Consider the following 15,678-nt stretch of genomic DNA (forward strand, 5'->3'; position numbering starts at 1 on the left):
AACAACACACAACAACACACAACACAACACGACACGACACGACACGACACGACACGACACGACACGACACAACAACACACAACAACACACAACACAACACGACACGACACGACACGACACAACACGACAACACACAACAACACACAACAACACACAACAACACACAACACGACACGACACAACACAACACGACAACACACAACAACACACAACACGACACAACACGACACGACACGACACGACACGACACAACACAACACGACACAACAACACACAACACGACACGACACGACACGACACGACACAACAACACACAACACGACACGACACGACACGACACGACACGACACGACACGACACAACAACACACAACAACACACAACACGACACGACACGACACGACACGACAACACACAACAACACACAACAACACACAACAACACACAACAACACACGACACGACACGACACGACACAACACGACACGACACAACACAACACGACACGACACAACAACACACAACAACACACAACACAACACGACACGACACGACACGACACGACACGACACAACAACACACAACAACACACAACACGACACAACACGACACGACACAACACGACACGACACAACAACACACAACAACACACAACAACACACGACACGACACGACACGACACAACAACACACAACAACACACAACACGACACAACACGACACGACACAACAACACACAACAACACACAACAACACACAACAACACACAACACGACACGACACAACACAACACGACAACACACAACAACACACAACACGACACAACACGACACGACACGACACAACAACACACAACAACACACAACACGACACGACACGACACGACACAACACAACACGACAACACACAACAACACACAACAACACACAACAACACACAACAACACACAACACGACACAACACGACACGACACGACACAACACAACACGACAACACACAACAACACACAACAACACACAACAACACACGACAACACACAACAACACACAACACGACACGACAACACACAACAACACACAACACGACACGACACGACACGACACAACACGACACGACACGACACGACACGACACGACACAACAACACACAACAACACACAACACGACACGACACGACACGACACGACAACACACAACAACACACAACAACACACAACAACACACAACAACACACGACACAACACAACAACACACAACAACACACAACACAACACGACACGACACGACACGACACAACAACACACAACAACACACAACACGACACAACACGACACGACACAACAACACACAACAACACACAACAACACACAACAACACACAACAACACACAACAACACACAACACGACACAACACGACACGACACGACACAACAACACACAACAACACACAACACGACACGACACGACACGACACAACACAACACGACAACACACAACAACACACAACAACACACAACAACACACAACAACACACAACACGACACAACACGACACGACACGACACAACACACAACACGACACGACACGACACGACACAACACAACACGACAACACACAACAACACACAACAACACACAACAACACACGACAACACACAACAACACACAACACGACACGACACGACACGACACGACACGACACGACACGACACGACACAACACGACACGACACGACACAACAACACACAACACGACACAACACGACACGACACAACACGACACGACACAACACGACACAACACGACAACACACAACAACACACAACACGACACGACACAACACGACACAACACGACAACACACAACAACACACAACAACACACGACAACACACAACAACACACAACAACACACAACAACACACAACACGACACGACACGACACAACACGACAACACACAACAACACACAACAACACACAACAACACACAACAACACACAACAACACACAACAACACACAACACGACACGACACGACACGACACAACACGACAACACACAACAACACACAACAACACACGACAACACACAACAACACACAACAACACACAACAACACACAACACGACACGACACGACACGACACAACACGACAACACACAACAACACACAACAACACACGACAACACACAACAACACACAACAACACACAACAACACACAACACGACACGACACGACACAACACGACAACACACAACAACACACAACAACACACAACAACACACAACAACACACAACAACACACAACAACACACAACACGACACGACACAACACAACACGACACGACACGACACGACACAACACGACACGACACAACACGACACAACACGACACAACACGACAACACACAACAACACACAACACGACACGACACAACACAACACGACACGACACGACACGACACAACACGACACGACACAACACGACACAACACGACAACACACGACAACACACAACAACACACAACACGACACGACACAACACGACACAACACGACAACACACAACAACACACAACACGACACGACACAACACAACACGACAACACACAACAACACACAACAACACACAACAACACACGACAACACACAACAACACACAACACGACACGACACGACACAACAACACACAACAACACACAACACGACACGACACGACACGACACAACACGACAACACACAACAACACACAACAACACACGACAACACACAACAACACACAACAACACACAACAACACACAACAACACACAACAACACACAACACGACACGACACGACACAACACGACACGACACGACACAACAACACACAACACGACAACACACAACAACACACAACACGACACGACACAACACGACACGACACAACACGACACAACACGACAACACACAACAACACACAACACGACACGACACAACACGACACGACACAACAACACACAACAACACACAACACGACACGACACAACACAACAACACACAACAACACACAACAACACACAACAACACACAACAACACACAACAACACACAACAACACACAACACGACACGACACGACACAACACGACAACACACAACAACACACAACAACACACAACAACACACAACAACACACAACAACACACAACAACACACAACAACACACAACAACACACAACAACACACAACACGACACGACAACAACACACAACAACACACAACAACACACAACAACACACAACAACACACAACAACACACAACAACACACAACAACACACAACACGACACGACACGACACGACACAACAACACACAACAACACACAACAACACACAACAACACACAACACGACACGACACGACACAACACAACAACACACAACAACACACAACAACACACAACAACACACAACAACACACAACAACACACAACAACACACAACACGACACAACAACACACAACAACACACAACAACACACAACAACACACAACAACACACAACACGACACGACACGACACAACACAACAACACACAACAACACACAACAACACACAACACGACACGACACGACACGACACAACAACACACAACAACACACAACAACACAACAACACACAACAACACACAACAACACACAACAACACACAACACGACACGACACAACACAACAACACACAACAACACACAACAACACACAACAACACACAACAACACACAACAACACACAACAACACACGACACGACACGACACGACACGACACAACACAACAACACACAACAACACACAACACAACACGACACGACACGACACGACACAACAACACACAACAACACACAACACGACACAACACGACACGACACAACAACACACAACAACACACAACAACACACAACAACACACAACAACACACAACAACACACAACACGACACAACACGACACGACACGACACAACAACACACAACAACACACAACACGACACGACACGACACGACACAACACAACACGACAACACACAACAACACACAACAACACACAACAACACACAACAACACACAACACGACACAACACGACACGACACGACACAACACACAACACGACACGACACGACACGACACAACACAACACGACAACACACAACAACACACAACAACACACAACAACACACGACAACACACAACAACACACAACACGACACGACACGACACGACACGACACGACACGACACGACACAACACGACACGACACGACACAACAACACACAACACGACACAACACGACACGACACAACACGACACGACACAACACGACACAACACGACAACACACAACAACACACAACACGACACGACACAACACGACACAACACAACAACACACAACACGACACGACACAACACGACACAACACGACAACACACAACAACACACAACAACACACGACAACACACAACAACACACAACAACACACAACAACACACAACACGACACGACACGACACAACACGACAACACACAACAACACACAACAACACACAACAACACACAACAACACACAACAACACACAACAACACACAACACGACACGACACGACACGACACAACACGACAACACACAACAACACACAACAACACACGACAACACACAACAACACACAACAACACACAACAACACACAACACGACACGACACGACACAACACGACAACACACAACAACACACAACAACACACAACAACACACAACAACACACAACAACACACAACAACACACAACACGACACGACACAACACAACACGACACGACACGACACAACACGACACGACACGACACGACACAACACGACACGACACGACACAACAACACACAACACGACACAACACGACACGACACAACACGACACGACACAACACGACAACACACAACAACACACAACACGACACGACACAACACAACACGACAACACACAACAACACACAACAACACACAACAACACACGACAACACACAACAACACACAACACGACACGACACGACACAACAACACACAACAACACACAACACGACACGACACGACACGACACAACACGACAACACACAACAACACACAACAACACACGACAACACACAACAACACACAACAACACACAACAACACACAACACGACACGACACAACACGACAACACACAACAACACACAACAACACACAACAACACACAACAACACACAACAACACACAACACGACACGACACGACACAACACGACACGACACGACACAACAACACACAACACGACAACACACAACAACACACAACACGACACGACACAACACGACACGACACAACACGACACAACACGACAACACACAACAACACACAACACGACACGACACAACACGACACGACACAACAACACACAACAACACACAACACGACACGACACAACACAACAACACACAACAACACACAACAACACACAACAACACACAACAACACACAACAACACACAACAACACACAACACGACACGACAACACACAACAACACACAACAACACACAACAACACACAACAACACACAACACGACACGACACGACACAACACGACAACACACAACAACACACAACAACACACAACAACACACAACAACACACAACAACACACAACAACACACAACAACACACAACAACACACAACAACACACAACAACACACAACACGACACGACAACACACAACAACACACAACAACACACAACAACACACAACAACACACAACAACACACAACACGACACAACACAACACAACAACACACAACAACACACAACAACACACAACAACACACAACAACACACAACAACACACAACAACACACAACACGACACGACACGACACGACACAACAACACACAACAACACACAACAACACACAACAACACACAACACGACACGACACGACACAACACAACAACACACAACAACACACAACAACACACAACAACACACAACAACACACAACAACACACAACAACACACAACACGACACAACAACACACAACAACACACAACAACACACAACAACACACAACAACACACAACACGACACGACACGACACAACACAACAACACACAACAACACACAACAACACACAACACGACACGACACGACACGACACAACAACACACAACAACACACAACAACACACGACACGACACGACACAACAACACACAACAACACACAACAACACAACAACACACAACAACACACAACAACACACAACAACACACAACAACACACAACAACACACAACAACACACAACAACACACAACACGACACGACACGACACAACACAACAACACACAACAACACACAACAACACACAACAACACACAACAACACACAACACGACACGACACGACACAACACAACAACACACAACAACACACAACACGACACGACACGACACAACACAACACGACAACACACAACAACACACAACAACACACAACACGACACGACACGACACAACACAACAACACACAACAACACACAACAACACACAACAACACACAACACGACACGACACGACAACACACAACAACACACAACAACACACAACAACACACAACAACACACAACAACACACAACACGACACGACACAACACGACACGACACAACACAACAACACACAACAACACACAACACGACACGACACGACACAACACAACACGACAACACACAACAACACACAACAACACACAACACGACACGACACGACACAACACAACAACACACAACAACACACAACACGACACAACACGACACAACACAACAACACACAACAACACACAACACGACACGACACAACACAACACAACACGACAACACACAACAACACACAACAACACACAACACGACACGACACGACACGACACAACACAACAACACACAACAACACACAACAACACACAACAACACACAACAACACACAACACGACACGACACGACACAACACAACACGACAACACACAACAACACACAACAACACACAACACGACACGACACGACACGACACAACACAACAACACACAACAACACACAACAACACACAACAACACACAACAACACACGACACGACACGACACAACACGACAACACACAACAACACACAACAACACACAACAACACACAACAACACACAACAACACACAACAACACACAACAACACACGACACAACACAACACAACACAACACAACACAACACACATGTTGTGTTGTGTTGTGTTGTGTTGTGTTGTGTTGTGTCGTGTTGCAGCTCGGGACAACTCGGCGCGACAAACAGGACAAACGGCCATTTCTGTACAGCTTTAAAAAACCCGATTAAAACCGGGGAAGTGAAGTGCATGTAAACACAGTTAATGTCGCCGTAGAAAGAATTCCAGAGGAACTGCCCTCAGGTAAACACTCAGCTGGCGTGGCGTTGTGGGCGGGGCCTGGTGATGTCATCGCTACAGTGATGAATGAATGAAAATGTGTTTATTTGGGTCAGGTCATTCAAAGTTAAAAGTCCAACAGAAAACATCAGTTCAACTAGAAAAGAGCCAAACCGAACAGGAATAGGATGAAGCTATAACTTATTATCACCTACTTACCCTTCTTACATGATCAACTTATTCAGATCACATCAAACAGAAAATCATATCGTCTTGTACAAAATCCCAAACCTAATTCCATAATAGTGTCAGCTACATCAACCACATCTCTCATATTTATCAAATACCTTATTCTTAAACAAACGTTTGAATTCATACATTGACTGGCACATCTTCAAATCTTCATCAAGTGCATTCCATATATTTACAATCATACGTTTCCCTCGGAGCTCATATCTACATTCCCTTTTATTTAAAACATGTTCACAATTTTACAAGGTAACAAGTTGTTATACACTTTGTACATTATCAATGCTATTTTATAATCCACTAAGTCCATACATTTGAAGACCCTTAATTTAATAAATAAATCATTTGATGGTTCTCTATAATTTGACTTAGTGATAATCCTTACAGCTCTTTTTTGAAGAATAAAGATGGGTTATTATGGGTAGGATATGCTTTCCCCATATTTCTAGACAGTACGTGATGTAAGGAACAACCATTGTACAATACAGAATATAAAAGCACGCTGGTTCAACATTTCTTTTACCTTGTATAATATGGCGATTGATTTGGCTGATTGTGATTGGATGATGTCATCGTGTGTTGCAGGTGTCCTCTGTGAGAAGAGCGTCTGTCTGAAGGCGAGCGGTTGCCTCGACGACGCCGGCGGCTCCGCCTCCACTGTGACATCACAGCTCGGTCTGCTGGCTCTGAGTCTGCTCGCCGCCACTTCCTGCTGAGGCCACGCCCCCCGATGACATCACACCGATGACATCACACGTAACGGTTGAAAACCCAGAAGAACCAGTTTACTGTTTACTGATTGTTTATTGTTTTTTTTTTCTCTCTGTACTCAACTTGTCATGACATCATCACACCCATAGATATTTACCGTCAACACGGCGGCCATCTTGGTCAGGGGTTTCTGACCATAGACATAGAAACGCTTCAGTGTATTTATACATGTGGGTGTTGTCCTCCTGGGTCAAGGAAGAAACGAAGGAAGGAAGGTCGAAGGGAAAGAAGGAAGGACAAAGGGAAAGATGGGAGGAAAGAAGGAAGGGAAAAGGAAGGAAAGATAGAAGGAAGGAGGGAACAGATTGGGTCAATTGGGTCAAAAAGGAAGGAAGAAGGAAGGACGAAGGGAAGAAAGGAAGGAAAGAAGGAAGGACAAAGAGAAATATGGGAGGAAATAAGGAAGGGAAAAGGAAGGAAAGATAAAAGGAGGGAGGGAACAGATTGGGTTAATCGGGTCAAAAAGGAAGGAAGGAAGGACGAAGGGAAAAAGGATTGTGGAAAGAAAGATGGATGGATGGATGGAACAGATTTGTTCAGGGAAGGAAGAAGAAGGAGGGAAGAATGGAAAGAAGTAAGGATGGAGGAAGGGAACAGATTGGGTCAATTTGACCCAAAAGGACAACGGAGGGTTAATATAATAAAAATAAAATGTTGTTGTTGTTGTATCATAAATATGTGTCTGACATTTATAATAAACCAAACAGTTGAATATCCAGTGAGTTGTGGTGATTTTAATGGTTGATAGACACGGCTTCCCCCTGACCAAGATGGCTGCCGCATTGACACGGCTTCCCCCTGACCAAGATGGCCGCCGCGTTGACACGGCTTCCCCCTGACCAAGATGGCCGCCGTGCTGACACGACTTCCCCCTGACCAAGATGGCCGCCGCGTTGACGCATCGTTCCGATGGACAGCAGCGTCAGCGGTGCCGTCTACGTGTATCTATGACATCACATCCTGTCCTTGTGTCGTAGACCAACAGAACCGCGTAGTGCCGACGTGTTCCCGTACGTTCTGTTCCTACATTACCCACAATGCACCCTGGTCTGTCATGTGTTCTGCAGTATGTAGCCTGCATTATGGTCTGTCTGTACTGGCGACTAAAAGAAGCTCAGAGCAAGAGACTTTTATTGTGAAGTTTCTTTACATTTCCTGTTCGTTTATAAACGCTGCGTACGCATAAAGAACTAGAGCTGTAAAAGAGAGTAAGGACACCACCATTGACTCCCGTGGTAAGGGTTTAAGGGTTTAAGGGTTTAAGGGTTTAAGGGTTTAAGGGTTTTGTGCCCCTAGTGGCAGGATATGGGTATTGCAACAGAGCCCAGAAAACCCATTCACTCCAATGTATGTGTGTTGCCCACTTGCTGGTAAATTGATGAAAACGGCCGTGTTTTTGTTTTTAGGTGTCTTGGTCATATCACATTATACTTATAATTTGTTTATTACAAAATGTAGATTGAAACATTCATGTTTTTTTTACTCTCCTATTGTTTATCTGTAAAGGATCCTCAATGATGCTATTAACGTGGTGATCTATAAATGTCCTTAAATTATTGAACATTTTTACTGCCTTTAATGTCTTGCTGTTAAATGATGATGTTTATTGTGCAGATGAGAAACTCAATTTCCTTCAGGATAAATAAAGTATCTTTCTATCTATCTATCTATCTATCTATCTATCTATCTATCTATCTATCTATCTATCTATCTATCTATCTATCTATCTATCTATCTATCACTTGCTCATTCACCAACAATGCAGAGATGTCAGTTCTTTTGCAATAGCCATATTCCTCCACCAGGAGGCGCTTCCATTGGACCAATGCGTGTGGTTACTCTCTTATTCCAGCGCTCTATAAAACACTAACTTGATGGGATGTGAGCATCTCCACGGCAACAGGGACCCCAACGGTCGAAGGATGACATTAAAACAAGTCTGTGAAACTGATACGTTTAATCAAATATTACACATTTCACAACACATGAAAGGTATGTTACACACACACATTTATTATTGTGAAACAAAACTTACATGTTAGTATGAAATCCTTCACATTAAAGGAATAGTTCACCAAAACATGAAATTCAGTCATTGATGCCTTCAGACCTTTAATTCTCTTCCAGATGTTAGAATGTAATAATGTAAATAATGTAAAGTCTAAACCTAAAACAACTCATCAAAACAACCTGTTGATCCCAGACTAGAGTTTATAGGTCTAACTGATTAGTCATATAGAAGAATACATAATAAGAGTACATATAAGAATACCTATAGAAGAGTACATACTGTAGAGTAGGCTATAGAAGAATACCTATCGAAGAGTACATATAGAAGAGTATATATATGTGACAGTGGTGGTCCTGTCACTATACCTCCAATTGATCATGTGCCCTGGCTACTTGGCCAAGGGGATGTCCCTTTGGGTGACTGGCAAGCGCGTATGACTCTTACCCGGGAGGTGTGGGTTCAATCCCCGCCCGGGCCCTCTTCACCTTGCCACATATAGAATAGTACATATAGAAGAATACCTATAGAAGAGTATATACTGTATATCAGAGTAGGCTATAGAAGAATACATATAGAATAGTACATATAGAAGAATACCTATAGAAGAGTACATATCAGAGTAGGCTATAGAATAGTACCTATAGAAAGGTACCGAGTGAGGCGTCTTGTTTCTGAACCGTCTTTGATGGCGACGCGTTGGTTGGCCGCCGTGTGACGTCATCACAGCGCGTCATCACTAACAGCTGAGCTGCCGTCGCCATGAGCCGGTGGATGAGGACCGGAGCGACCTTGGTGCTCGGAGCGGGGGTCGGAGCTGCGGTCAGCCGCCTCCTGAGCTCCGAGACCCGGGGAGAGGAGGAGGAAGGAGTCGGTCTCCTCCACCTGGTCCCGGTTCTCCCGGTACCGAGCGTCCACGCCTCAGAGCTGACGGTGCGTGTGTGTGTGTGTGTGTGTGTAGAATATTAATAGAATTAGATAAGTTATTAAAAGATTTAACTTGTTCTGTTAATGAAATAAACTTACAATAAATGTATATACAAGCCTTAAACTTATAATAAATGTATACGTGAAGCCTTAGACCTATAATAAATCTATATGTGAAGCCTTAGACCTATAATAAATCTATATGTGAAGCCTTAGACCTATAATAAATGTATATGTGAAGCCTTAGACCTATAATAAATGTATATGTGAAGCCTTTGACCTATAATAAATGTATACGTGAAGCCTTAGACCTATAATAAATGTATATGTGAAGCCTTAGACCTATAATAAACGTAGATGTGAAGCCTTAGACCTATAATAAACGCATATGTGAAGCCTGACGTTCATGCTGTGATGTCCGTTGTGCAGGTGAGCCCGGGAAGCTCCGGCGCCGTGATGAAGTATGGCTTCCCCTCGTTGTCCAACATCAAGACCAGAGAGTCCTACGTCACCTCCTACGACCCTCGCACTCGCACGGCATCGTGGGTAATCGAGAGGCTGAGCGGCTCGTCGCTGAGCGGCCAGTCGGACAGGAAGTACTGCGACTTCAAGGAGGACGACAGGTCAGACACAGTTTAAAAGTACAAACAAAGTCTTGGTCAGCTATAAAGAACTGGACAGATACTTTACACTTCTTTTTAGAAAGGATCTCAGTTAGTATTTCATTTCATTTCTATTTATTTCATTCATGGTTTACATTCTACACATGGTTGAACTACAGTATTTACATAATGTAGCTGCACATTGTCACCATGAATGAAAAGGAGCAGGATGAAGTAAACTTCTAGTAGCTGCTCCTCTCTGTTGTTATAGTTACACTGTCTTACTATAAACACCAGTATTATTCTCTGTTTCATATTATTAAGAATGATGAAACATAGTAGTGACAAGAAAACAAACTAAATAACAGTAGACACCACTCGTCTATCTATCATCACTGTCCAATTTCACCTGAATGCAGCATGAAATAATTCGACTGAGTTGCTTGAGATAAACAACAACCACAACACTAGATGGAGGAATTCATACACAATGGACCTTTAAAGGGATAGTAGCATTTTTTTAAAAGTGTGGTTGTATGATCTCCAAATAGCCCCTAAGTACTTTAATTGCAGTAGAAGACTCTCTGCACTCCTCCCGTTAGCAACGCCAGCCCATAATAGCCCTGCCCAGAGATTTACAACATACAGTGTTGTGAACAGACCCAAAGAAACGGCCTATTTTCACGGCCTAAAAGAGGTTTTATCTGAAAAATAATAAACAGTTCCATTGTTCACTATAATATAATTTTTTCCAGCCCTTCAAAGTGCAGGAAAAACACTGTTTTTATTTGGACCGAACCAACTGCTGATCGGCCGTGAAAATAGGCCGTTTCTTTGGGTCTGTTCACAACACTGTATGTTGTAAATCTCTGGGCAGGGCTATTATGGGCTGGCGTTGCTAACGGGAGGAGTGCAGAGAGTCTTCTACTGCAATTAAAGTACTTAGGGGCTATTTGGAGATCATACAACCCCACTTTAAAAAAATGATACTATCCCTTTAAAGTTATATGTTTTAATCCTCTAAATTGTCTGGAATCATAGATGTATGACAGCTGAACTTGATCTTGTGCTTGTTTGAGACAAATCTAAATACAAATCAAACCTCTGCTCTGTGGTTACCGTGACGTCTGCTCTGTGGTTACCGTGACGTCTGCTCTGTGGTTACCGTGACGTCTGCTCTGTGGTTACCGTGACGTCTGCTCTGTCCTGTGTTTGCAGCGTTCACGTGTTCCACCGGTCGACCAACGGCGACTACCGGGGCAGCGGCTTCGACCGCGGCCACCTGGCGGCTGCAGCCAATCACAAGTGGAGTCAGAAAGCCATGGACGACACCTTCTACCTGAGCAACGTGGCCCCCCAGGTAGGAGTCTGTCTATAGATACCGCCTTCTGCTTCTCAGCGTACGTCAACACGGCGGCCATCTTGGTCAGGGGGTTCTGACCATAGACATATAAACGTCTGAGCAGCTGTCAGACCAGTCAGACCCTGTAGAACATGTTTCACTGTATGTATGCATGTGGGTGTGTGTCTGAGTATGGAAGTGTATGTTTAATACATTAAAAAAAATTAAACCAAACATCTTGAGAATGGGTTGAATATTCAGTGAGTTGTGGTGATGTTAATGGTTGATAGACCTCTGATGCAGGAAGTAGACACGGCTTCCCCCTGACCAAGATGGCCGCCGCGTTGACGTATTCCACTCAGTAGAGCTGCCTGGGAACGCAGCATCTAGTCAGTATATCCCACAAGTTTCCGAACCTCATCTATGGGTTTGCCGGTTTTGGTGGAATTGTACGTTTACGTTTCCATGGTTTTCAGTCGTTGTCATAGTTACGGTAAACGCATGGATCTATTAACGCTGGCTTTTAACACGGATGTCAGTCTGTGTGATATCCACTGTTAAAAGCTGCTGTGATGATCCATGTGTTTTACAGATTTTCATTGAAGAAAAAAGAAAAAGAAATCCATGCATTTACCGCGACTACTGAAACCATGGAAACGTAAACATAAAATTCCACCAGAAGAGCAAAACCGACAAAACAGGCTACGTTTTTGACGTTCGGAAAAAGGTGGATACATCTATATAGATATATAAATCTATATCTATGTAGATATATCTACTATCTGTGTGTGTTGGTCTCTTCAGAACCCTCAGCTGAACCAGAACAGCTGGAACTCTCTGGAGAAGCTGAGTCGCTCTCTGACCCGACGCTACCTCAACGTCTACGTGTGCACCGGCCCGCTCTACCTGCCCAGGTAACCACGGCAACCACCGTAACCACGGTAACCACCCCCCGGGGGGAGGAGCCGTAGGATGAAGTCATCAGGTGTGTGTGTGTGTGTGTGTGTGTGTGTGTGTGTGTGTGTGTGTTTCAGGCAGGAGGCCGATGGGAAACTCTACGTCCGTTACCAGGTCATTGGACGAAACCACGTTGCCGTGCCGACACACTTCTTCAAGGTGAGTCGGACGATGAACCTTCAGTTAAACCGATGAGTCTGACATCATCAGGAAGGATCTGGTAAAGGGATAGTTCAACTTTTAGTCAAATTGGTCCATCACCATAATCCCTATAGTCATAGCAGTAGGTTCGTTACCTTTAATTGTCGGTGCAAGTTGTTTTTAGAACGGCAGAGCAGAGCCGTGAGCTGCTCAGAGCTACGCTACGGAGGCTCATTATGGGATTTCTTGGTTTCCCTCCATCAAACTCATCAAATACACAATCCAACAACTCCACAACGCTCTGGTGGACAAGTTGTGAGCTGCACATTCACCACGCTATGAGATAATAACACAACGTTACCACACAGAGTTGTTTTAGAGGGAAATTCATGTAAAACCACTGATGCACGTTGCCTTCAGGGACAGTTTTTCATCATCAGTCTCTGTATTTCCCTCTAAAACAACTCTGTGTGGTAACGTTGTGTTATTATCTGGTTTCTCATCAGCAGTCTCTTTTCAGCACAACACCGGCTTTGTATTTCCCTCTAAAACGAGTCTGTGTGAGACGAGAGCTGCAGGTTTTCATGACGGACTGTTTGTTGTACGTGATATTGAAGATGTTCAGTAAACATCTGTAGAGCCTTCAGTCTCCATAGCAACAGATATATATAAAAGACCTAACTGTCTCCTCAGGTGCTGATCCTGGAGCAGCCGGACGGCCGGGGGGTGGAGCTTCGCTCCTACGTTTTACCAAACGAACCAATCGACGAGAAGGTTCCTCTGGAGCGTTTCCTGGTTCCCATAGAAACCATCGAGAGAGCGTCGGGACTTCTGTTTGTCCCGAACATCATGAAGAGAACCGGCAGCCTGCAGGCCATCGCACACAAGTGACTACAGCACCCACAATGCACCGCTGTTGACTGGACTACAGTACCCACAATGCATCACTGTTGAATGGACTACAGTACCCATGATGCATCACTGTTGACTGGACTACAGTACCCACAATGCATCACTGTTGAATGGACTACAGTACCCATGATGCATTGCTGTTTAATGGACTACAGTACCCACAATGCATCACTGTTGACTGGACTACAGTACCCACAATGCATCACTGTTGAATGGACTACAGTGCCCACAATGCATCTCTGTTAAATGGACTACAGTGCCCACAATGCACCTCTGTTAAATGGACTACAGTGCCCACAATGCATCT

General features: G+C 44.6%; 2 protein-coding genes across 2 annotated transcripts in view; both read left to right on the top strand.

Annotated features, from left to right (window-relative positions):
• Positions 1–8,427, top strand: part of ntng2a (netrin g2a) — a gene marked incomplete at both ends in the record, with an annotated part of 64,020 nt that extends 55,593 nt beyond the window's left edge. Inside the window, one exon of the mRNA XM_083979786.1 lies at positions 8,297–8,427. Coding sequence (XP_083835912.1) covers positions 8,297–8,427 — 131 coding nt within the window. The remainder of the gene's footprint in view (positions 1–8,296) is intronic.
• Positions 8,428–11,251: 2,824 nt separating this feature from the next.
• On the top strand, positions 11,252–15,486 carry endog (endonuclease G). The gene is made up of 6 exons (XM_083978383.1): positions 11,252–11,423; positions 11,847–12,040; positions 13,238–13,379; positions 14,166–14,275; positions 14,396–14,477; positions 15,153–15,486. The coding sequence occupies exons 1-6, from the start codon at positions 11,253–11,255 to the stop codon at positions 15,348–15,350; spliced, it is 897 nt and encodes a 298-aa protein (XP_083834509.1). The 5' UTR covers position 11,252; the 3' UTR covers positions 15,351–15,486.
• The last annotated feature ends 192 nt before the right edge of the window (positions 15,487–15,678 follow it).

This window comes from Trachurus trachurus, assembly GCF_905171665.1.
Source record: "Trachurus trachurus genome assembly, chromosome: 9".
Taxonomy (NCBI): domain Eukaryota; kingdom Metazoa; phylum Chordata; class Actinopteri; order Carangiformes; family Carangidae; genus Trachurus; species Trachurus trachurus.

Excerpts from the sequence above, each read along its gene's own strand:
- endog (XM_083978383.1), top strand. The coding sequence starts at position 11,253 with ATGAGCCGGTGGATGAGGACCGGAGCGACCTTGGTGCTCGGAGCGGGG. Across the intron at positions 11,424-11,846 it reads TCCACGCCTCAGAGCTGACG|GTGAGCCCGGGAAGCTCCGG; the intron begins GTGCGTGTGTGT and ends TCCGTTGTGCAG. Across the intron at positions 14,478-15,152 it reads TGCCGACACACTTCTTCAAG|GTGCTGATCCTGGAGCAGCC; the intron begins GTGAGTCGGACG and ends CTGTCTCCTCAG.